The sequence below is a fragment of the Choloepus didactylus genome, chromosome 16 (genome assembly GCF_015220235.1).
Source record: "Choloepus didactylus isolate mChoDid1 chromosome 16, mChoDid1.pri, whole genome shotgun sequence".
Taxonomy (NCBI): domain Eukaryota; kingdom Metazoa; phylum Chordata; class Mammalia; order Pilosa; family Megalonychidae; genus Choloepus; species Choloepus didactylus.
In genome coordinates, this window is record NC_051322.1 from 69,566,684 (window position 1) to 69,593,289 (window position 26,606).

At 41.7% G+C, this 26,606-nt stretch overlaps 1 protein-coding gene across 1 annotated transcript; it reads left to right on the top strand.

The window, feature by feature from the left end:
- Positions 1–420: 420 nt before the first annotated feature.
- Positions 421–11,217, top strand: LOC119511307 (translation initiation factor IF-2-like). The gene is made up of 3 exons (XM_037805775.1): positions 421–482; positions 7,260–8,186; positions 10,874–11,217. Exons 1-3 carry the CDS (start codon positions 421–423, stop codon positions 10,941–10,943), a joined length of 1,059 nt encoding a protein of 352 aa, XP_037661703.1. The 3' UTR covers positions 10,944–11,217.
- Positions 11,218–26,606: the final 15,389 nt, after the last annotated feature.

Genomic DNA, 26,606 nt, shown 5'->3' on the forward strand with positions numbered 1-26,606 from the left:
AGGATGTAAAAGATTTGTAGGCAAAAAACTACACATCATTACTGAAAAATTAAAGACCCAAATAAACGGAAAGATAAACCATGCTCATGGACTGGAAGACCTAATATTGTTATGATGTCAATACTATCCCAAGTGATCTACGGATTCAATGCAATCTTTATCAAATCCTTATTAAAATTCTCATAGCTTTTTTTGTAGAAATGGAAACCCAGCCCTCAAATTCTTTTGCGCTTGCAATTTCACCTCAAAAACAAAAAAGTTGGGCCAGCAATGGACATGGAGGGGATGGTGGGATACGGATCTCAAGCAAAAAGGGCAAATAACCAGAGATTCATCTTCAGATAAAAGAGTTTGGTTTTTTAAAAAGATGCAACTGATTAAAATGCCAAGGGAAAAAAGCCAGCTGTGTGCCAGAATGCAATGCCCCCTCTCTCCTCCTCCTCCATTGAGCCCCATCAGCAGAAAGATGGCAGTCACGAGGGGTATGTTTATAGCCTTTCAAAGAAACATGGCAGAGAACAGCTTATAAATATCGTTAAACAGCTCTTGGGTGACTGTGCTATTGCCAGTTGTTGTAGTTTGCTAATGCTGCCCATTATGCAAAACACCAGAAATGGATTGACTTTTATAAAGGGGGTTTATTTGGTTACAAAGTTACAGCCTTAAGGCCAAAAAGCATCCAAGGTAAGTCATCAACAATTGGGTACCTTCACTGGAGGATGGCCAGTGGCGTCCAGAAAACCTGTTAGCAGGGAAGTCACGTGGCTTGCGACTGCTCCAGAGTTCTTGTTTCAAAATGGCTTTCTCCCAGGACGTTCCTCTCTAGGCTGCAGCTTCTCTCTAAAATGTCACTCTCGGTTGCTCTTAGGACGTCTGTCTTCTCTTAGCTTCTCTCAAGCAAAAGTCAGCTTTCCTAAAGGCTGTCTCCAAAATGTCTCTGTAAACTGCAGTTTCTCTCTCAGCTCCTGTGCATTCTTCAAAGTGTCCCTCTTGGCTGTAGCAAGCTTGCTCTTTCTGTCTGAGCTTATATAGTGCTCTAGTAAACTAACCAAGGCCCATATGAATGGGCATGGCCATGTTTCCATAGAAATTATGTCATCAGAGTTATTACCTACAGTTGGGTGGGTCACATCTCCATGGAAACACTCAAAGGATTCCAATCTAATCAGCACTAAAATCTCTGCCCCACAAGATTGCATCAAAGATAATGGCATTTTGGGGGACATAATACATCCAAACCAGCACACCAGTGAAGGTGGCAAGAGATTTTAAGGCCCCAGGGTGGGATGTTACAAACAACTGTTCTAAGATTGTTGGGCATCCAGTCAACAAAATAACTGCTGTTCTTGTTTTGTATGTTAAACACCTGCATAAACAGCTCCTTTGTGCACACAGGAAAAAAAAAAGCTCATGAGACCCTCTAAGTGATACAGCAAACCAACTTAAAATATGAAGTTCAACTTTTATTACCATTAAGGTTGACCCAAAAGAGTGAAATATGCTTAGCGTGACAAAAAAAACAAAACAAAACAAAAAAACAAAAAAAGCAACATGTTCTCCTTAATCTGGTGACCTATAAAATAAATAGAAAAGAATAAGTGATAAAAAAGATGTGCTGTATCACAGTCAAAATGGCAAGTTGAATGTGTAAAAATTACTGTATTTTACCAGACCTTACTAAAAAGTTAGATGTCCTTCTACTAACAGATTATAACATCAATGTCACAATATATACCTAGTGAAATATTTATATAGGTAAAATAAAATGACCACCTGGAGTTGTTTGAAGTACCACAGATGCCTCCTCCACCCTTCCCAAAAGAAGTGCATGAGTTTGAGGACAAATGAAAACCAAAACTAAGTATACAATGGCTCATTTACTTTTGTCTGAATATTTCCTGTAATTAAAAAAAAAAAGTATATACTCAAAAAATCAACGTAATTAACCATATTAACAGAAGAAAAACCCTGTGACTAACTGAATAGATACAGAAAAAGACATAACAAAATCCAACATCCAGTCCTAATTTCAAAAAATAAAACTCTCTGCCAACTGAGTATAAGAGAGAACTCCCTCAGCCTGATAAAAGGCATCTGTGAAAAAAATAATAAATTGAACTTCATCAAAATTCAAAATTTCTCTCTTCAAAATACACTGTTAAGAAAATGAAAAAACCAAGCCACAGACTGAGAAATATTTGCAAATGACGTATCTGAGAAAGGATTTGTCTCCAAAATATATAAAGAACTCTGAAAACTTTACCAAGAAAACAATCAATCCAATAAAAAAGATGGGCAAAAAATGTGAGCAGACAATTCACCCCATGAAATGATGATCATTATTAGCCAGTAAGGAAATGCAAATTTAAACCACAATGACATACCACTATGCACTTAATAGAATGGCTAAAATAAAAAAGACTGACCATACCAAGTGCTTGCAAGGATGTGGAGGACCTAGAACCCTTGCACACATGGCTGGTGGGAGTGTAAAATGGTACAACCCCTTTGGAACACACTTGGCAGTTTCTTAAAATTTTAGTCATTCCGCTCCTAGGTACATACTCAAGAGAAAGGAAGCACCCATCCCCACCAAGATTTGTACCTGAATAATCACAGAGGCTTTATTTGTAAAAGCCCAAAACTGGAAACAACCCAAGTCTACCAACATCTTAAAAGATAGAGAACAGCTGAGAAAAGTTAACTAACTTGCTAAGATTATGAAGAAAATGAACAGCCATATTTGAAGCCCAGGTCTAAGGGTCTACAAAGCCCAGCGTTTTTTTCCCTATACAAAACTGTACTGGGAAAGCTTCCAAAATCACAGCATGGCACATGGTCGAATAGCAACCAAACTGATAACTGGGCCAGAAAACAACCTTATTCCTAAGTCTAGGGAGATAGGGACATAAGAAGACTTGACTTATAAGTTAGAAGATGGATTAGGTGATGTGCCAGCTGCAAGATTTAGGGCAGATTTAAGAGCCCTTAGCAGTTCTAGAGAATGTAGACCTTTTAACCTTCTTAGCCAAAATCCCACTGGTGGGCCACCCACCCTCCTTCCCAAAACATTAGATTAGGTTTATTTTCAGATCCAGGTTAAACAAAACCAAACCCTAATTCAATCATAGGGACATTCCACCCTATTAGGTAGCTGATGGCAAAATTTCTTTGCCATCAAAAAAGAAAAATCCTTTTATTACAAAATCTTTTTTTAAAAAGAGATGTAGGGAAAACACAGGATTGAGGTAATGACAGTTTAATAAACAAATATAAATTATTTATTTTGATGAGAGGAGGAAACAAGACAAAAAGGACCAGAAACAACCAGCGATCCAACTAAGTGGCAGATGTCAGAACTTTGCAGCTACAAACCCAGGCAGCTGCCATGCATGCATGCATATTTACACAGGGTTCCCTCTCTGCCCTTTTTTTTTAATTCTACAAGAAGAACTGATCATTTTCTAATCCTCCACACATGCAGGTAGCACTGGAACAATTTTTAAAGCATGCTTTTCAAGGATACCAATTACATTCTCTTTAAATAAAGATTTCTCCTGTCCATTCTTGCTGGAAGCAACGAAAACATGCTGCCAAATCTAATGACTCATCTTCCCAAATTCCTATTTAACAATAATCTCGAATATCACGAAATTCAAGGCCACCTTCCTAGAGTTTTTGAATTATTCCCAGCCTGGGTCGCTACTGGACACAGCCCATCTTTTACTCCTCACTTCCCCAGCTGGAAAGGACTTTGAGAAGCCTATGACAACTGGCTTTCAAAGGCAGTTGAAGGGCCCACAGAGTTTTAGAAAGAAACGTAGTCTAAGCTGCTCATCTAACAATGAATCAGTTCTGGATCTTGTTTTTTCACTCCATTCTGCCCTCAAACACGAAAAACAACGTAATGTAAAAGGATTCCCAAACCTCAACAAATAAACATTCTGCAGGGTGACGTACTCCATAATAGAGCTCCAAAATTCCTTCAACACTATGCTGTAGAGAACAGTGTGTGCATGGAAACTACTAAGGGCTATATAATCAAACACTATAACAATTAAAATTTTAATAAAGCCCCAATAACACTATTTTTACAAGCATGAACTCATCCAATCAAAGTATCCTAGGTAATATCTTCCCCATTTTGGAAATCTGGCAACTTCAATGTAAATCCAAATTGCATCTCTGGAAAACTGACAATAGAGATTTAGAATTATTTTTCTCTGAAAGTTTATCTATAACTTTTTATTGCCTCTCATGAGTCAAGGAACAGAATAAAAGTTAAGGTTTACCCAAAACCCAAATCTGAAATCACTCTGCTATTTGAATGGAGTTACTGGTTTGCTTTCACTATAAAATTCAAAGTACGTTTCATGATACTGTATTAGAAGTATCACTTTTAAACAACTAAAAAAAATTAGGTTTTCATTGCATTGTTCTCCTAATTTTTTTTCAGTTCATGTTTAACTGAGGATATCAATGCATAAACAGACAAGTATGAAACTCTGTCCTACATTTTATCACTAAGGCCTGAACAGGAAATTAATGAAACACAGAAAAGGAAGGAATTATAATCATTCCGCTCGCGGTCAGCACTATTCCCCAAATCTTAATTTTAAGAGTACCTAATAATAAGACTATTCACTTACCTTTATGACCTTTTAATATATACATAAAATGCTCCCACTTCTGTTTCTTTTTCTCCAAAGATATCAGTCAAGACACTGCACAGCCAGCCCTCCACCAACCCCTTTCCCCATTCCACCAACTCAGTACAGACAGTGGGACTTAAAACAGAAGCCAGAGACATGTTCATGGATCTGGAAATGATCCCAGCAGATCTAGACCCCACCCCAGGCCTCTCCTTGTCTCCACAGCCGCAGGTTCCCTGAACGAAATGACCTTACTCCCTCTTCCGCCATAGGCTCGGTTCTGCATTTAGCAGAGGTGACCAAGACTCTAGAGCTCGTTCAGAAAATAATTTCCTCCCATCCCAGGAGCCAACTTGAATCCAGCCTGGCTGAGGCTGGCCTCTGTACCAGTGCCTCCTGAGTCCAAGAAACTCATGGTCATAGAACACAGCCTCACTCCAAACTCCCTTCCCTCCACAACCTCTGGGTCCTCTACCTTCTCCAGCCTCCCCAGGAAGTCCACACCTCGCAGTGGCAAGCTTTCCCACTCCCCTACCAACCATCTTGCCCTCTACCTAGGCAAGGTGGCCAGATTTCCTTCCATCCTTTCTCCCTTCACAATAGATGGCAAGTAGAGAAAAAGGTGGCAGCCTTAAAATTGGCCACAGGTTCAACGATGCCTGCACCTGAATATTCCTGGCAAAGCTGCCACCTATAAAACTTATCACCTGGAAAAATAAGCCATTACTCAAAGTCTTCCAGCATATTATAAAATAAATAAATTTACTTGTGTCCAAATGACTATGATTTTAATCATCAACCAAAATGCCTGGGGAACTAAGACAGAGCCTAAAAAAAAGTTAACTGCAATCATTGGCAACAGCATCCATAAATATATTAATTCTGTACAGAAATATTCGATATTAGTGTTTCCTTCTCTGCTCTTAGTTTTAAGCTTCCCTGGCACTTTACTCATAATAATAATAGCAAACACACAATAATAATTGCTATTTATTATTAATGCATTAATTCACTTAAAGCTCTTAACGCTATCAAGCAGGTTAATACTTATTGTGCCTATTTTACAAATGACTAAACTTAGGCATAGAGAGGTTAAGTGTTAAGTGAGTTGTCCAAAGCCTGCGCCAAGTGGCACTGCCACGATTGGAAGAGGCTAGTCTGGCTCTAGAGTTTGTGCTCTAACTACTGAAACAGATTGCCTCTTACCTGTCCATCTGAGCATGTTTGTGAAAACTGACCACCACCAGTCTGCCCTGTGCATTAAGAAAAAAAAAAATGACCACCACTAGAGGGCACGGATGGTTACCATCTTATGTTCTACCTCCACTACCCAGCAGAAAGGCTGGATGCTCCTGAAGTGAACTTTTTTTACTGGTATGCCTTCCCCTCCAGACTGTGCTCCTTAAAAGTCAAGGAAGAAATGAAGACTACATCTCATCCTTCAAGAGTGCATGGCACCTACATGAAAATAGAGGTGAGTACTAAGAAGCTCTTGCTCCAGATATTAGTAAGCACTTGTTGAATGAATCTTCTGCTTACAAATCTTGAACCTGAATATAAGCATGAGAAGCCCCTTAGGTCTAGAGAGCACATAATCAAAGTCACTCTCCAAGCCTAACCTTGCAAGATACCCAAACTCAACAGGTGCCTTAAATAATATCTGAAACTCATTACTAACAGGTAAGGGGCCTAAGGTAGAACATTAAATAAAATGTAAAAATCTGTCCTTCACTGCGTGAGTACTGATCACTTTACAAAGAGCTATTTAAAAACAAAAACAAAAACACTAGCATAAACAAAAGATAAATTTGGATGTGGTTCATTTACTTTAAAAATTGTTTGTTTTTTTAAGAGAATCAGTAAATTCCCTTTACTTAAAACAAAAGAAATTTAAAGATTAAGACTAATTTGGGTAAGGGGAACCACAACAGGGGCTGCTAAGGAGAAAGTACACAGTACTTAAGATTTCAAAGTGCAGCTCTCTCGAAATTACATCGGTATTTGCCACAGTAAGTCTCAGCATCAGGCAGACTTTTCCCTACAGCGACCCTAAATTCTACCATGGTTCTTAGTTCAACTGAGAACATGATTTCCGTGGCCACCTTATGTACATACCAGGACACTTCGTACATTTTGCACACACTTCACTCGTAATAGGCATTTCAAAACCTGATGACTTTTGCATTTTCCACTATTTTGAAATTAGCACGAATAGAAATAATTTGCTGAAAGTGAACTGTGGTAATTTGTGACTTCTTTCACTACAGAACTGCTTAGCTCTCTTTCAGTCTTTTCTCTCACGGCCTCAATTATCTTCCGATGCTTGAAAAAACACAAAATGAAAAATTCCTGTCCGAATATCACAACCCCCCAAAAGTTTAACTTTCGGACCCTACTCTAGAAACAATGTCAGAAAGGTCTCTTTGAATAAAAAAGAAATCGACTCGCTTAAAACTTCAAGTCCTCAAAAGCAAGCTGCAACGCTCTTACAGAAGGAGATCCGGTGGTAGTGGAACGCTCGCACCAGAAACGTGCTCTCGCTACACCTGGAAGTTCTCCTCTTCTAACCTGGCCGTAAATCCGCAAACCAACGGGTCCGGGGGACAGGGGAAAGGCTGCCGGGAGCGCGGGTCCGGTCTCGGGTCCCTACAGGGGACCAACGCGCGCGGGCCTCCCGCCTCGCCGCCCGCCCCCTGCCCTGACTCCCCGGCGCTCGCGGGAAGGCGCCCACCGGGCCCGCCCCGAATTTCCGCCCCACCCGTTCCTTCCTCTGCAAGGGGCCACGACCCGGGCCCGGCGCAGCTCGGGCGGCGAGGGGTTCACAGCCGCTGGGCCCCAGCGGGCCGCTCCGCCGCGCGTTCCGCCCGCGCCCGCTTCCCCAACGGCAGGGCCGCGCCCCCCGCCGCCCGCGTCCCCGGCCCGCGCCCCCGGCCCGCGCCCCCGGCCCGCCGGCCGCTCGGGCCGCACTCACATCCGTCCCGCGTCGTCCGGCGCGTCCTCCTGCAACAGCGAGAGGTCTGCGGGCGGGAGAGGAGAGGCCGGTCAGCGCCCCGCCCGACGGCGTCCCCCCGCCTCCCTCACGGCCGCCCCCCTCCGCCTCCCCGGGACGCCCCCCTTCTCCGCGCCGGGACCCCCTCCCGCCCGGCCGGCGGTATTCGGGCCGGCGAGCAGGGCGGGCGCGGGGAGGCGGCGCCGCCGAGCCCGGGCACGTACCCGCCATCTTGTGGTCGCCCCCTCCTCCTCGGTCTCCCGGGATCCGGGGCTACATGGACGCGGCGCGCGCCGGAGCCCGGGCACGCGCGGGCGGGCGCGAGGCGGCGGCGGGGTGCGCGCGGGCGGCGGCGGGGGGCGCGCCGCGCCGGGAGTCGGGCCGGGGTGCGGCGGGACGCCGGGGGCGGGGCGGACGGGCGGCCCCGTGGGCCTCCGCCTGCCGGGACTCCCGGCCTCCCCGCTGCTCGGGCCGGCGGCGGCGGCGCTCACACTCTTGGCCGAGGCGCTGCGAACGGGCGCGGGCTGCCGCCGACCGGACCCGGGGTGAGTGCCGGGCGGGGCCCCAGGCGCCCCGCACCCCCCCCGGCCGCCCTCTTTGTTGGGTCACCGGCCTCGCCCCGCGCTCGCTGTTCGCCCCGGCCCCGGGGGCTGCGCGGAGGCCCGGCCTGGCCTGGCCTGCTCCGGCCGCGGGGCGAGAAAGCGTCGGCCCCGCGCTCCGGGCCTTGCCGGCCGCTGTGAACAAAGCCCGGCCGGGCCGCCGGCTTCGACCTCAGACCCCACCCCGGCCCTCCGACCCCGACCTGGCCTCCTGGGCAGCCCGGCCCCACTCGGGTTCTGCCATTACCGAGTAGGCGAGCTACCAGTTTGCAAAGTGCTGGATGCTGCCTGCCTCTCAGGGCTGTTCGATTACATGATGATCGTAAGGGGGACCTACACGGGCCCGGATGCCTAGGAGGTGGCCGGAGAAGGGTGCCTACTTTAGGCTTTCGTTTTTTTCTTTTTTAAAAATAATCTGGAAGCATTTCTGACTCCATTTCACTGCCCTACCTCTTATTACTCCGGTATATCTCCACCTCCAACCAAGGCCTCCAAAATGGTCATTCCAAGTGGGAAACAAAAAAAAAAACCCTGCGGTGGTTGGTCTCTTGGAGAGGAAAGGGAATGATGCGTAGTTAATCCGCTGATTCCCTTCTGCACTGTGGTCTTAACCAAAGACAACAAAAACCTGTGTTGGCATATAATGCCATCGAGGACTCAGACTGAGGAATCAGAGCTCTGAAATTCATACGTGGGTGCAATACATTGGGTTCTACATCGGTACTCCCCCCAAATTCCCTCTCAGGTATTACTTACAAGATGCAACGCATTGCATAGTATGTATTGCAGAATAGAATCTGCAACTCCAGGTGATCAGAAATGGGTGTCTAATTTTCTAAACTAAAAAATAATTAAAACTAAAGGCCAAATGTTCATATCCTGTTTCTCTCAACACTCAAAAAGAGGAGTTGGAAATTCACAAGCTATTCACAGAAACCATCTCCAACTTACTCAAACCTTGAGAGTTCCTGCCCTGCCACAGCACTTGCCTTATCCACACCTCCCACCTTAGCTATTCTGGGAAGGAGGAAAGAGGATTTGGCCCTTTACCTAACTGATGATTTCACCTGCGACAACACAAAAGCCACAGCACACCAGCTATGCTTCACCTGCTGTGCAAACACAATTTGAAAAAAAGCCTCTTGAGGACCTACCCAGTGAAGTCAGACTCATAATTCTCAGTGATGGTGATATAATGGAAGTTATGAACCCAGTGCTAGCTAGGGCTTGGAGTCATCAACCCCTGCGGGTGGCTAGTCCTGACCATGTATCTTGCTATTCTGGCAAGGGCAGCGAGAGAGAGAAGGGTCTGTGTGATGTTCTCAACGTGTTCAAGGCCTGTGTATTTGGTCATCATCTTAACTGCTCTACACAATACAACAGATTCCTTCAAACAGTATGTTTCTTGGTCATTTCAATCCTTATTTGTGGCTTAGCACAAGTATATGTGTTTTACGTTTGATCTTTTTCTCAATCTCTACCCCTTTCTCAAAGATGATACATGGTTTTTAAAACAGAATTTCCTCCATAAACTAGCACTCAGTTCCCTCCTTATAAATAACAGTGTTTACACAGAGAACAATCGTTTCATGTCCCCATGCCCTGGTTTCACTTACGGTGGAAGCCGGAAGCTGAGTGTCCTCTACTGATTAGAGCAAAGCCCAAGGTCTGAATTCTTATCCTGCTCTGCTACTGAAATCTGTAAAATAGGGGCAGGGCCACAAGTCAATTCTTTAAAAAAGTCATCCAGCTTTGTGGCTAGTAAAGGCTGAAATTTATGAATGAGACCTCTTCCAAATGATAGTGAAAATTTTTATTAGCCTGCAGGGAGCCTTTGGCTCTTGCAAAAAAGAGCATTTGGCTCTTCAAACACAAACCTATCACGGGGAAAGTACTGCTAATAAACAACAACAACAACAACAAAACCCACCTGACGTTGCTTGATGCTATCCCATTGATTAATTCTTATATTGGTAGTTGAACCGTTAACTTTTTCTTTCAGAATGATCATTCCTGAAGCTGTAATGTAAGAAAGGGTTAAGTTTAGCTTTCACATAAAGGCAATGTGAAATAGGGAAAGGGGAGGAGAGGGCCCTTGATATAAACCTGCTAAGTCTTTGTACCCTCTCAGAGAAGTCAATAACCAGAGTCACTGGAATGTAAAGGAATGTGTGGTATAATCAAAGCAGGAACTCTCAGTGGGAAATTTAAACTGGATGAGCTCTCTCAGATAGGCTGTACAATTTAAAATCCCAAAGGTGGGCTAGTTAGCTCTCTCAGATAGGCTTACTCTCTGGAGTATCCAGCCAATGGAGAAACAGGGGAGGGACTTGCGTGTTAGGCCTAGGATATAAATATTGCTGTGTTCTATTGTTTGGAGTGCCTACCACATTTTTGGTTGTGTGCCCATTCTTGCAAGATCATGAGAAAATTCTTTTCTCCTCCACAATCGTGTGAGCGTTTATTACAGTGTTCTTTCCAACATGTAAGAATATAAAGGCAGACCTATCAGTTATGTTTTAAATGGTAGAAAAATGAATCAACCTGAAAATGAAGAAATACTTAGAAATTGAAAGTGCTTTTCAAACAATTTTTAACATTTATTTCATTCATTTTTGGTTTTTTGGAGCCAGGTTGAAGACATATCCCTCAGACTGCCATTCCCAAGGAGGACAACAAGTATTTTCCTTTTTGAGGGGATAATTACCAATATCTTATGAAAATCCTCCTATACAGTTTGGTAAATTTTGTAAAGGTAAATATTTGTGTAAAATTTTTCTTGCCTTTCCTCTCTGTGCTTCTTCTGGCCCGTTGTAAAGCTCCATGTCAAGATGACATTCTAAAATGTGAAATCTTAGTTTTTCCTAGAGCCTTGATAGTTTGGCTTTATTTTGAGTTTTGTTTTTTGCTTGTTTGTTTGTTGTCTTTATTAGAGAAGTTATGCATTTACAGAACAATCATGCATAAAATACAGGATTCCCATACACTACGACCAACACCTTGCATTAGTGTGGAACATTTGTTACAATTGAAGATAGCACATTTCTATAATTGTACTATCAATTAAAGTCCATGGTTTAACTTAGGATGCACTGTTTAGGTAGTGTAGTGCCAGGTTTTTTTTAAAGTCACGGACTCTCTTTTTAGTCACGTCAGCTAAAGATACATTTTCTCACACCAGCCGAAAAAAAAAAAAAAAAAAAAGACAAAATAGCTACAGAACTGAGAACATCCAGAGCTCTCCCTGTTCAGATGGTTGTTTCTCCATTTACAGGGAGCGGAAGCCAGCCCATGCAGTGCAATAGAGCACAAACTCTGTTACATGGTATTCAGCCACACTCCTTGTTTTTTCAGCATAGCTTGATCTGTGCATAATAGTGCCCCATGTTAGAACGACTGCTGCAAACCTAGCGTAAAAGAAAATAAACCCTCTGTGTCCTTTCCACCACGTTAAGCTCTCCAGCACTCTTCACGGTACTCTGGGTTCCTAGAGCCAAAAGGATTCTCCCCCAGGAATTTTATAGTTATTCCAGTGGAAGTACGGAATCCTCTGCAATTTGTTCCAGGCATTTTAATTTCATTAGGAAAACTGGGATATGTAACCACAGCAGCATTACGTAGATTAAGATGGTAGTGCTAATTTTCTTTATGCCTTTGTCTTAAAATTCAGAAAGCAGGAGTTGCAATGTGATTCCAAGCAATGAAAAAAAGCCTACCCCAACGCCTGGTACAAAGACAGCTTCAGGAAATGTTTACTGAATCTGAATCCACATGGAATGAGTCAACTTGAACCAGGAAAAAACCTAAGCAAACCACGTATTCAAACCCAGATAAGCCCAATGGTTAAGCTCTGATTCCAAGGTCGTTTCATGCTAACTCCACACCATGCTTCTGTGATTCACAAGGAATCCCTTCCATTCTAATTTTACTTCTGTGTAACTCTGTAACAAAATTGCTTGTGTCCCCCAACCTTGATTCCTTCATTTGGTAAGAAAAATATTACCACAAGGACACAATACAATTCATACACCAGATAGCAGATACGTTCTTTTAACTCTTAATCTTGAAATAATTACAGGTTTAGGAAAGTTGCATACACACACACAAAATGTACAGTTTCTGTGTACCCTTCACCTAATTTCCCACAGTGGTAATATGGTACATTTTTAAACATTTTTGAGACTGATGCGCTGGGCATTAAGCTAAGTGCTTTTATGTCCTTTGTCATTTAATCCTTAAAACAACTCTCTGAAGTAAATATTGATATTGCCATTTTAAAAACAAGGAAACCAAAGCTCAACAAGGTTAAATGTCTTGACAAAGATCAGAGAGTAAATAGGGAAGTTAGAATTCAAACCCAGGATCCTAGTACTAAATAGTGATAATAGAGTTTGTGTGTCATCACACTCAATATTTTTCCTTTGCAATTGTTCCGTAGCCAACTTCTCTGCCATTAAGAAAGTATCTGTTGTATGGTCTTTGTATCCTCTCTAATTCCATTCAGGCCATTGCTTGTCCTTTGAAACATTTTAAGGTCACCCTTTCACTCCCTTGCTCACTTAAAATCCTGACCAAGGTATTAACCACTTCAGAAACAGACTAGCAACTTTGTAACTAGCATTTTACAATTTTTTTTTCCTGGCTAAGGATGCACAAATCATCTTTGTTGTGTAATATTTTGCGCATATCCATTCTGTGAAAATCTAAAGCATGTATTTTTTTTTTCCATCAAATTCAGTTTTATTGAAATAATTCACACACCACACAATCATCCACGGCACACAATCCACTGTCCACAGCATGACAACATAGCCATGCGTTCATCACCACAATCCACCCCTGAACATCCTCCCCACACCAGAAAGAACCAGAACAAGAACAAAAAACAAAAGTGAAAAAAGAACACCCAAATCATCCTCCCACCCCACCCCACCCACCCCGCAGTTCCCATCGCTACCTCTCTACGCATCCACACGTTAGACAAAGGGGGTGCGATCCACAAGGTCCTCACAACCACACCGCCACCCCCTGCAATCCACACCACTATATAATTGTCCTCAGGAGTCCAGACCGCCGGGCCGGAGCCCGGCAGTCCCAGGCATTCACCCCCAGCCACTCCAATACACCAAAACCCAAGACGTGTTATCTACACAGTGCACAAGAATGTCCACCAGAGCGACCCCTCGACTCCACCCGAAATCTCCCAGCCGCTGAAACTATCCCGTCCCATTCTGCATCCCCCTTTTGGCCAAGAAGACACCCCCAGTCCCACGATGCAGGGCCCACACCCATCCCTGGGAGCCATACCCTGCACTGCCAGGGAGATTTGCAACCCTGGGAGTCGGGTCCCACATAGGGGAGAGGGCAGTGAGTTCACCTGTCGAGATAGCTCAGTTAGAGAGAGAGAGGCCACAACTGAGCAACAAAGAGGTACTCAGGGGGAGACTCTTAGGCACAATTACATGCAAGTTTAGACTCTCCTTTGCGGTAACAAGCTTCATAAGGGCAAGTCCCATGATCAAGGGCTCAGTACATCAAACCACCAGTCCCAATGTTTGTGACAACATCAACACCAGTCCAGGTGAGGATGTCCAACACATCTGCACCTTCCCCCAGATCCTTGGCGCTGGGGAGAGGGAGGCTGTAAATATATATTTTATTACCTGCCCAAATTACTCTGGGATGTGTCACTATTTCACTCCAGCCTATAGTAACCTACCTATCTCACTTCCTATTCAAAGTTCCATAAAGCATATATCTTAATAGTCTCCTCCTACCAAATGACTTTTGCTTCTTTAGCTACAATTTACCACCATTTTACTCTTTTGTTTTAAACCAAGTTATCCTGGGTAAACAATCTGGAACTCAGATGCCAACTTACTTCTCTCTCAAACCATCTTCCTGTTTTTGTTTGTGTGTGTGTATGTGCATGTATGTTTGTGTCTGTCTGGGGGACGAGGCTCTACATCTTTGTAGTATTTTCTTCTCTGTTTTTTTCTATTATCAACCCAAAATTCCAATCTCATGTTTTAAAAAAAAGAAAATCCATAAAATTATAAAGAAAAAAATAAAATAAAAACTCTAAATATAGAGATTATACCCAAGAACATCAGGGTATCTTTACCTCCTTGTTTTTAGCCTTCAAAGTCCTAAATAAAAATTTTTACATGTTTATTGAGATTCACATTTAAAATGCACAATTCAGTGGTGTTGAGTGTATTCACAGAGTTGTACAATGACCACCACCATTTAATTTTAGAACATTTTCATCACTCCAAAAAAAAACATATACCTATTAGCAGTGACTCCCCATTCCTACTCCCACATTCCTCCCCCCAGCCACAAATGTACTTTCTGTTTCTATGGATTTGCATATTCTGGTCATTTAAAATAAGTGGAATTATACATTATGTGGTCTTTTCTGACTGGCTTTTTTCACTTAGCCTAATGTTTTCAAGGTTTATCTGTGTTATAGCATATATCAGTACTTCATTCTTTTTTATTGCCAAATAATATTCCACCATTTGGATTTACCACATTATATTTATCCATTCATCAGTTGATAGACATTTGGGTTGTTTCCACTTTGGGACTATTATAAATAATGCTGCCATGAACATTTGTGTACAAGTTTTTGTATAGATGTATGCTGTCAGTCCTCTTGGGTTTATACCTAGGAATGGAATTCCTGGGTCATATGATAGTTCTATGTTTAATATTTTGAGAAACTGCCAAACTTTTGCAAAGCAGCCACACCATTTTACATTCCCATCAGGAATGTATGAGAGTTCCAATTTATCCACATTCTCCTACATACAGATGTAGTTATTCATAAAAAGCATGATTGCATGTGTAGAAAATAAAAGAATCTACAAGTAAACTATTGAAATCAAGAAGTAAATTTAACAAAATCACTGGACACAAGGTATCATAGAAAAATCAATTCTATATCTAGGTTTCAGCACCCCATAATTATAAATAGACTTTTTAAATGTAATGCAATTTACAATGGCACTAAATAAGTCAGATGCCTAGGAATAAAGCCAAAGAAGATATGCAGGATCATAACGTAGAAAACAACAAAGACTATTGGGAAAAATTAATTTGATTATTGGGGGAAATTAATTTATTAAATTATTAAGTAAAATGGGGGGCCATTTTGTAACGATGTTGATTGTTGTGCAAATTGATTTACAGATTCATTTCAATTCCAATCAGAACATGAGCAATTTTGTGTGTGTGTGGATGTCGACAATGTGATTCAAAATGTGTATTTGGAAATGCAAAGGGCCAAGGTGAGAAGAGCCGATAATTTGTAATTACAACCACAAAGTAGGAGAAATTTACCCTATTGGGTATCCAGACTCACCTTAAAGTTACAATAATTTAGAGAGTGTGGTGTTGGAGTGAACAAAAAACAAAATAAAGAGTCCAGAAACAGATATCCACACATAAGGTGCCTGATTTACTGGCTGGGTTAACTGCAGTGTCCTACGAGAAAAAGATGAAATGATCCCCACTTCACTCCCTACACAAAGATCAGTTATAGATGGATTGAGATCCAAATATGAAGGTAAAACAATAAAGCTTCGAAAGATAACCTGGGAGAATATCTCCATGGCCTTGGGGTGGGGAATGATTTCTTAAACAGACATAACACTGACCATGAAGGAAAAAGATAAATTGGACTATATTAGAATCAAGAACTTCTGTTTATCCAAAGACACTTATGAAAGTGAAAGCATTAGCTATAAAGCAGAAGACATTTGCAGCACACATAACTGAGGAAGGTTTATATTCAGAATAGACAAAGCAATAAGAAAAGACAGACAACCCAATAGGAAATGGGCAATGAAGATGAACAAGTATTTCATAAAAGTGAACATTCACATGGCTAATCAACACGAAAAGTTGCTCCACCTCATCTCTCCTCAGGGAACATAAATTAAAACCATAATGAGATACCGTAAAACACCTACCAGATTAGCAAAAATTTTGGAAGTCATAATACCAGGAAAAGTTGAGGATGTGGAGTGTTCATTTTCTGTTGGTGCTGTACCAAATTACCACAGATTTCGTGGCTTAAGGCAACACAAATCCAGCACAGAGCTCACTGGGCTGAACTCCAGGTGCGGGCAGGGCCACATTCCTTTCTGGGATGGGCCCTTGGGGAGAATCTGTTTACCCGCCTTTTTCCCTTTTCTTGCTTCTAGAGATCTACCCCAGTCCTTGGCTCACAGCCTCATTCCTTCATTTTCCAAGCCAGCTACAGTGCATCTCAGTAACCATCCTTCCATAGTCACATCTCCCCTCTGCTTCCCTCTTCCACTTTTAAGGACCTAATGATTACACTGGACTCACCTAGATAATGCAGGATTATGTGTTGCATACAATGCATTTCATACAATGCTCTAGGGAGTGTAAATTGTACAGCCAGTTTAGAAAATATTTGTTAATATCTATGAAAACCAAACATATGCAGATTCTATGATCTAGCAAACCCACTCCAAAATATATGTACAGAAAATTATTTGTAAAAACCCCCAAACTAGAAAAAAATGGAAATTTTCATCAACACTTAGGATAGATAAATAAAAATGTGGTATAGTCATATTATGTGACACCAAATAGCAACAAAAATAAAATGAACAACTATGACACGTTATAAAATGAGCGGACCTCACAGACATCATGTTGGCTAAAAGAAGCCAGACATTGAAGAATTCATTCTGGATGATTTCATCTAAGCAAATTTTTAAAACAGGCAAAACTAATCTTTGTGTTAGAACTCAGGTCAGAGGTTATCTTGGGGAGATAATGATTGGAGGACTTGAGTTGGGCCTCCAGGACTGTTAATGATCCATTACTTAACCTAAGCACAAGGTGTGTGTGTGTGTGTGTGTGTACATTCTGTAATAATTCTTCACATTGTATCCTAGGATTTGGACTTCTTTTTCTGTTTACATTTTACTTTTAATTTGTAAGAGTTTATTGGAAAAAAATAATAATAAAGAATTAGCCTCTTCCAGAAAAACTTGTCTGGCAAAATCTAACTAGCTCCAGCACTTCAGAATTTTAAATGCTCTGAATTTTTCTCTATTATCATCTTTAAGGGAAAATGAAAAAGAAGAGAGAAGGACGAAAAGGAAATGGCTCACCTAACTGAATTCATTCAACAATCTCATAAAGAATTATTTTACCTTTTGAAACAAAGTGGTCGCTGATATGAATCTTGCTTCAGCCAGGTCAGGTCTGGGCTCTGCATTTAATATTAGTGGACTTTGAGCAATTGCTTCCCCTTTTTCTGATTTGGTCTCCACATTTGTGGAATGGAAATAATCAAATAAAAGTGCCTGTCTCATGGAGTTTTTGCGATCACCTGAAAAGTGCCAAGACAGCAGGTGGCTAGCCCACAGGAAGAACTCGACAGGCAAACTCAATAGAGAACTTACTAAATAATCATTCATTCTGAGCATCCCAAATTACTGATGTAAGAGGCAACGTTAGCCTAATTCCAATTAACTTTGCCTCTGATTGCTTTCTATTCTTAGCTAAGTCACTGCTCTTTGGGAAATGGAAATGACAGTCCCCAAATTTAATGGGGTTTAATGAGTGTAGCAATGTCCTGGGATTTACAAGCTCACGAACCTCTCATTCCTCAATCTTATTCCTATCTATCCATATAAAATAAAATAATATTTAGATTAATAGTATTATATATAAAATATTATCACGGATGAAACAACATTTGACTTTAGCCTTCAGAGAGTCAAACAGCCAAATGCTTGCTCCTACATCATTTCTAGCAGCCCTGAAATTATGCAGATTAGTGACCATGTAAATGCTTAGGTTCTCATCCTATCTAACAGTACAGACAGTGGGACAACAGCAATACATGAATAAGCCATGCTATAGATTTATTAATACCTGAAGATACCCTTTCAAATATAATCAAGCACTCTAAAGATAACTTCAAATGAAACTCTCCCTTTGTGCTTCATGTGTTGAAATTCTATCAATTAAGTTTCACATAAATGTATCTTTATAATGGCAAAGGTTAAATGGTGTGATAATGAAAATTGTGAACACTGTTAACTTAAAAGAGAGTGCTTTAAATAATTTCAGAAGGAACACTGTACTTTTGGCTTTAATACATTCTCATACAAATTTAGTTAACACATAAGGTAATAAAATGGTGATTATATCATGATCCATTCTTCTTAGAATTGTTTGTTGTACCAGCAATTCTAGCATTCAACAAAATAATTTTTAAGAACTGTATTTAAGCTTTTTAATTCCCATTAGGTCAAGAGTCTTCAAAAAAAGTCCTATCTTAAAATTCTTTACATCTCATGAAAGTGAATTAAAAGCATAATGCCAACATTGCCATCTCAATTTTACAAGGAGAAGAAAAAAAATAAAAAACCAAGGCAAGATACAATAAATCCACAGCTATGTTTAAGCCAAATAGACACACTAAATAATATAAATAGCAAAAATAACCCAAAGTGTTAAGAGAAAAATTAGGTATCCCAAAATATATTTTATTCCTTTCAAATAGACTAAAAAATACAAGTATGCCTCAAGCATACTTAAAGAAAACAACTTACAGATTTGAGTCTATAGAAACTAATCAATACAATAAAAGTTTGTTAAAACATTTGCTATGTTCTGCCAACCATTTTGGTAGTTAAAGATACAGAGTTTGGGTGGGTTATTTTTTTGAGATCTTCCCAATCTATGAATCCTAGGTGCATGGTTCCTTCCAGAAAATAGGATACTGTAAACCACTTCTCTGTTCTATGCAAAAAAGATTAGTGCCACTGGGTGCATTCCGCCAGTGACAATTCAGTCCCATGAGAGTGCAGAGGACTGATTACAGCTGACAAGGCAAAATGATTCTGGTCCTACATGGTGGTGAAAAATTTTGAAACACTGATTACTAAAATTAAAGTATGAATTACAATTTTACTTGAATTTTTGATAATATGTCATTTATTTTTGTACTCTGGAAGCTTCCTCTACAATGGCGACATTCAACTTCTGCTTCATCTTCGGGTGAATTGGCACAATCCGTGTGACTTTGTGAGACCCCTCACTCAGCTTTGGCTGAATATTATTTCTAAGATCAGGTCATTTGGCCTTTTCCATGACATGTATTCAGAGCACTGTTCAAATCATATATATACATGTACACACACATGCATATATGTATATATATTACCTGTATATTCAATAAATTGAATACATTGAATACATATGGCATTTATATGTACACTATATGTATGCTACATGATTTATCTACAGTTTCTTTATATTTTTCCTCAACATACCCAAATCACTGTGGGTTGATAAGGGACACTAGTCTATGAATAAGATGAAAATAATTTTCATATATTTCATATATTTCAATATAGTAAAGAATTATAAGAAGTGAGCTCCTTTGAATGACAGTAAAAGTTATCTTATGTTTTTTTTTTAATTTATATGTAGTGAATATGCTTATTTAGCTACAATGGACAGAGTGAGGAGAAGGTTCTCCTAAGGACGTAAAAGGAGAAAAGCACAATAATGCAAGTGCTGTGACTTTGGAGAAAAATATTTCCCTAGTGCACCAGCAGCGTATGGTGGAGAGAGGAGGCTCTTTGAAGGATTTTAAAGCCCTCAGTGGTCCCACAGTAGCCAAAGGATCCAAACTAGGACAAGTCTGCTATCGGGGGTGACCTGAGGCTGCCAGGTCTGGAAGGGTGGAGCCACCCCAGGGACTTCAAGGGGATCCCAAGGTCAAAACCTGGATCCTCAAGAGTGACAGCGAGTTAAAGCAGAAACTGGATGGGAACTGGTAGACTGAAATGGTGACCAGCCTGACCACATCTGTGGTACATGTCAACGTGGTATTTCACTAGATGACTTTTTCCTTGGTCCTAGAGAGCAACTCTTGGAACACAGTGGAGTTGTGAAGGAAAAGGGCCTTGTCAGGTATTCAAATTGCTTAGGCTTGCCTGGAAGGCTGTATCTTATTAGCTGTGGTCCTATATTCAGATGCAGTCTGCTCTAGTTTGGCTAATGCTGCCAGGATGCAAAATACCAGAAAAGGATCAGCTTTTATAAAGAGGGTTTATTTGGTTACGCAGTTACAGTCTTAAGGCCATAAAGTGTCCAAGGTAACACATCAGCAATCGGGTACCTTTACTGGAGGATGGCCAATGGTGTCTGGAAAACCTCTGTTAGCTGGGAAGGCACGTGGCTGGCGTCTCTGCTTAGTAGTTCTTGTTTCAAAGTGGCGTTCTCCCAGGACATTCCTCTCTAGGCTTCAGCTCCTCAAAAATGTCACTCTCAGTTGCTCTTGGGGCGTTTGTCCTCTTTTAGCTTCTCCGGAGCAAGAGTCTGCTTTCAATGGCCATCTTCAAACTGTCTCTCATCTGGAGCTCCTCTCTCAGCTCCTGGGCATTCTTCAAAGTGTCCCTCTTGGCTGTAGCAAGCTCACTCCTTCTGTCTGAGCTTATACAGTGCTCCAGCAAACTAATCAAGGCCCGTGCTGAATGGGCAGGGCCACACCTCCGTGGAAATCATCCAGTGAAAGATCTCGCCCACAGTTGAGTGATCACATCTCCACGGAAACATCCAATCAGAAGTCTCCAACCCAATCAACACCAATATGTTTTCTGCCCACAGAAGACTGCATCAAAGATAATGGCGTTTTGGGGGACATATACACCCAAACCAGCACATTCTACCCCCAAACCACAAAATGACATGATCTTTCCATATACAAAATGCATTCATCACATCACAATATCACAGAAACTTAAATCATTTCAATAACAGTTAAGTACAAGACCCCATTAAATCAGTTACAGGTATGGTTTGTCCTAAGGCATAATTCCCCTTCTACCTGTGAACATTTGAAACTTCGAATAAGTCAGGTACTACCAATATACAAAGGAGGGACAGTCATAAGGTAAACATTCCCATTGCCATAAAGAGAAACTGAAAGGAAAACATACTTAACAGGACCAAAACAGTTGCTGAAACCCTCAGGGCGAACTCCATTAGATTGCAAAGTCCGAGAGTCATTAACGGAACTATGTTGTTGTTACCTTGGAGCTTGAGAGAGTGGCTTTCCCACGCTTTCCAAGGGCCTAAGTGTCAGCCCTTTTCTCTCCAAATGCTGAGGTGAGTGCCCCAACACATCCACACATTGGGGAGGCCACCTTCTTGGCCCCACCCTCCTCAAACATCAGGGTGCCACCCAGACTCTGCCTCTCCGGGGCAAAGGCTCTCCCAAAGTGTCCCTCTTGGCTGTGGCAAGCCCACTCCTTCTGTCTGAGCTTATATACTGCTCCAGAAAACTAATCAAGGCCCATGCTGAATGGGCAGGGCCACACCTCCGTGGAAATCATCCAGTGAAAGATCTCACCCACAGTTGAGTGATCACATCTCCATGGAAACATCCAATCAAAAGTCTCCAACCCAATCAACACCAATATGTTTCCTGCCCACACAAGACTGCATCAAAGATAATGGCATTTTGGGGACATAATACCTCCAAACCAGCACATGCTCCATCTTAATGATGGCTAGAGCCACCCAAAATTGGCCCACCTGAAGAAGATGCACAGTGCCTACCAACTGGAGCACATAACAGTCAATGTAGACAGTACATTTAGAAAACCATAGTGGACTGGATCTTTAGCGATCTCACCATAAGATTGCAGATGTGGCTCCTCCAGAATCACTGTCCCACCATCTACTGGAGCCCCGCTCCCATCTGCTCTCCACAATCTTCATCACACTATCTGGTATCTGGAGTCCTCCTTCTGACTTACTCTGGATGGACACCTGCATGACTTTGAAGATACCCCTCAAGATGCCATGCCCTGGGTTTCTGCAGGCCTCTTGGCTGGGACTCTGGAAAAGCACACACCAACCCAGATCAGCATGCTGCAGACCCCCACTCATTCTTTGAGGTCAGAGATAAGCAGAATTAATCTTGGCAAACAGCACCAGTTCTCTATTGGCGTGGCCAAAGAACAAATTAACCGTAACCTTTTTCTCAATTTTTTTGCTCAGAAGTCCTGGAAGCAAATGTCCAAGGAACCCATTCTAATTACAGAAGTTGTATTCATTCATTCAGAAACATTTCTTGAGCACCTTCCACATGTTTCAGCATTAGGTTCTATAGGGGGGAAAAGGAGTTCAGGAGCTCCAGAGCAGTAAAGAGAAGTAAACCAATTGCAATAAAATGTGTTAAGTGCTGGGATGGAGGGAGGCAGAGATTCTCTGGCAACACGCAGGTGAATCTGAAAAGACTGAGCTAACACAACTCTAGGGCAGCACTCCCAGGGAAGCCTACGTCCATGGTTGGTGGATCAAAGATGAAATTCCACCACGATCCATTTGTTGACCCCGAGTAGACCAGAATCCTGTCTTTAGCTCCTCTGACCAAGCTCTCTGTCAGATCAGATACAGTTCCTGGAGACCAGAGAGGTGACCAAGGATCCCCCTGCAGCTCTCCCAGGAAAGCCGCTGATTCTCCCTGGGTACGTGTTCTTAATAAGAATAACAACTTTACATCCGATAACCAGGTAAGGTCACAGATGAGGAGACTGAAGTGGAGAAGGCCTTGTGTAAGTAGCCTGAGGTCTTATGGGTGCAGCTGACGATTCTTCCTCCAGTCTCATGACTGGTTGCATAAGAGCAGCGTCATATTCTTCTGATTTTCCCAACAGGCAAGGCTCTGAAAACGCCAATCTTTCAGGCTCCCCTCAGATAACCAGCTCCCATGTCAACAGGCAGCTGTAGCTGCATCAAAGAGCTCTGCATTTTTGCTGAGTCACGCGACATCTCTGAACAGGGGGAGAGGGAGGTGGCTGAGGGCACGGGCCGGATGCAATTGAGCAACTAGAGTAAGAACAAGGAAGGTCTTGAAGGGCCACTGAAAGAGGAGGATGTCCCACGTCCCCATTTTATCAGCCTGTGCAGGGTTTTGGTGGGGGTGGGGGTGGGGGGGCACTTTGGGCTGACTTAAAGGAGCCAAACGGGGCTGCCAGAAATTATATAGACCCAGTTCCAAATCCTCGCCATTGAAAAGTATCACTTTATTTTACTGAGCTATAAAATGGGGATTGCGGTGATAATTAGATGATCTGATTTATGGAAACAGTTGCATGGTGCCTGATACATATTAAGCACTCCATAACTGTTAGTTTCTAGCTTCGGTCGGTTTCTGTTCCCACGCCACCCTGGTGAAGGTGTTACAATGTCACCCAGAGCACAGAGTTGAAGCCCAAGGAACAAACTTGCCTGCGGTCTCTACTCCACCCTCATTAGTTACTTGTAAGCACAAACTACAAAGGACATTTAAGAAATATGACTTTGTTCTATTTTATAACTGCCAGGCACTTAATAAAATAATACCTTTTTTTCTCATTTTATACTTCATAAAGCACCTTTGTAAGTTATCTCATTTGTTAATCACAGTAATCTTATGAGCTCAAAGGGCAGGTATTATCTCCCCTTTACTGATGACGGATCGGAAGCTCTGAAAGGTCAGAAACTAATTTTACACTCTTGGATAGGAGGAGGCCCAGGGCTCTGACTCGGTCACAGTTCTGTAAAGCAGGACTGAGGCAACATTGAAGGAAAGAAGGAATCTAGTAAAAGTCTTGCGTTTTAAATAATTCTCATCACTTCAAATTACTTTCAGCCTGTACATGGACCCATTTTGCAGATTTTTTTTTTTCAGTGATCTTTTCTTTCACTTTTATTTTACATCAACTTTTCCATGTGGGCAAATTTAAAGAGCTTTCTTTTAATGGAATTCACTGAGGGTCCAATTTCTTTGCCTGTCTTTGTTTGCCTCTAGGGAAACAGATTCCCTGTTAACACATTTCAGTCAATGATTAAAGCCATACAGGCAGTCATACCTTACCGTGAAAAGTCCATTCAAACGGCGCACACCTGGTGTTTATCTGCAGGACTGTTCCCAACAATGAAAAAGCATGGATTGGAGCTTGCCAGCTTGGACTTCCCTCTGTCTAACCCTTCGTTTGCCAGCTGCTCTGTCACTAGCTACTCAGTCTGGCTTAGTCGAAAGGACTAGCACAACAATATTCCCACTATTTCTGTACGCATTTATTTACATTATATTTGCTGACAAAGAGATAGTGTTCATTTAAGGACATAATGTATTTTAACAAGCTTAACACTGAGAAGATTGTATAATCAATATGCTTTGGTTTTACCTTGATTTCAGTTGGCCCGCTGGGGTAAGGGAGCTTGGCTACCTGCCAAGCTAGATGTATAATATTTTTATCAGGGGTTTTCAAACAGAGGCATGTTTCACCTGGAGGGCTTTTTAGAGCTCAGGTAGCTGGGCTCCACCCCCAGCAGTTCTGATCCAATAGGTCTGGGGTGGGGCCTGAGAATTACATTTCTGACAAATTCACAGGTTCCTGCTGATGTGGCTGGTCTGGGGACCACACTTGGTGAACTGCTGACATACACAAACCTTGTGGTGAAAGCAGGTACCAGTCTTACAAAATTGCATTAAATGATAATTGCTTCTTTTCAAGTTCCCTCTTCTTACACAGAATACGTATTACACTTCAGTGAAAAAGCTTAAAAATAGAAGTGGTGGCACCATGAGTGATAGTTTCAAAATTTCATGTAATAAGAATGTAGGATTGTTTCCATAAAAACAGGAGGTCTGATCCCGAGTCCTTTGTGACCTGCTGTGTAGACGACTGCAGCCAGACAGGACTGGAGAGGGACGTGGCAACATCGAGGGGGACAATGTGGTCAGTTTCTTCTTTCTCCCTAACTAGCAACTGAGTTTAACACATTACACTAGACCCTAATACCAAAGCCAGTTAAAGACACCACAAGAAAAGAAAACCACAGACCAGCTTCCTTTATGAACACAGATGCAAAAACCCTCAATAAAATACCAGCAAATGAAATCCAGCAGCATATTAAAGAATTATACACCATGCCAAGTAGGATTTATCCGAGGAATGCAAGGTGGTTCAACAAAAGAAAATTCAATCAGTGAAATACACCACAATAAAAGAATGAAGGGAAAAACAAATGATCATCTCAGCTGATGCAGGAAATATTTTTGACAAAATCCAACACGCTTTCACGACAAAGACACTCAGAAAAATAGGAATAGAAGGTAACTTCCTCAAAATGACATAGGGCATAATGAAAATCTCACAGCAAACCTTATATTCAATGGTGAAATACTGAAGGACTTCCCCATGAAATCAGAGATAAGACAATGTTGCCTACTTTCACCACTGCTATTCAACATTGTACTGGAAGTCCTTGCCAGAGCAATTAGGCAAGAAAAAGAAATAAAAGTTCCAAATCAGAAAGGAAGAAGTAAAACTACATTTGCAGATGACATGATCCTTCATATAGAAGATCCCAAAAAATCAAGAAATTTGCTAGAACTGATAAATGAATTCAGTGAAGTTGCAGGCCACATTAACACAAAAATCAATTGTGTTTCCATACACCACCAAAGAATATTCTAAAATGGAAATTAAAAAAAAAAATCCCAATCACAATATCCCTAGAAAGAATAAAATACCTAGGAATAAATTTAAGGAGATAAAAAACTAGTACACTGAAAGCAATAAAAGACCTAAATAAATGTTAAGGCATACCATGTTCATGGATGGGAAAACAATATTATTAAGATGTCATTATTACCCGAAGCTATGAAGAGAGTCAATGCACAATGCCTATCAAAATCCTGGCAGCCTTTTTTTTTTTTTTTTGCAGAAATGGAAAAGCTGATCCTCAAGTTCATGTAGAATCACAAGGGGCCCCAAACAGACAAATCAGTATTGCTAAGGAAGAGCAAAGCTGGAGGTCTCACACTTCCCAGTTTCAAAACTGACTAGACTGTCACACCAAACCAATGCTGATGCGAGGATTTTCAGCTGTTCCAACCACTCCTCCAGTCTCCTCCCCTCTCAACTTAAATGAGATAGCCAGAAAGTTCTACACCACATCAGGCAGGGCCTCTACCCCCTGACAAGCAAGAAGCAGCCACAGGAGACAGACCCTAGTCTCTCAGCAACTCTTTTTTTTTTAACAATTCAATTTGAGATATCTTCACATGCCATGCAGTCATACAAAGTGTACAATCAATTGTTCACAGTACCACCATATAGTTGTGCATCCATCACCAAAATTAATTTTTGAACATTTTCATTACCACACACACAAAAGTAATAAGAATAAAAATTAAAGTGACAAAGAACAATTAAAGCAAAAAAGAACACTGAGTGCTTTTATTTGCCCCCATTTTTCTACTCATCCATCCATACACTGCACAAAGGGGAGTGTGGT

Bases quoted from the DNA above. Each gene is read 5' to 3' on its own strand.
- LOC119511307 (XM_037805775.1), top strand. From the start codon at position 421: ATGCCCCCTCTCTCCTCCTCCTCCATTGAGCCCCATCAGCAGAAAGAT. The intron at 483-7,259 runs GTATGTTTATAG...TCCGGGGGACAG, and splicing joins AAAGATGGCAGTCACGAGGG to GGGAAAGGCTGCCGGGAGCG. The intron at 8,187-10,873 runs GTGAGTGCCGGG...TTTTGGAGCCAG, and splicing joins TGCCGCCGACCGGACCCGGG to GTTGAAGACATATCCCTCAG.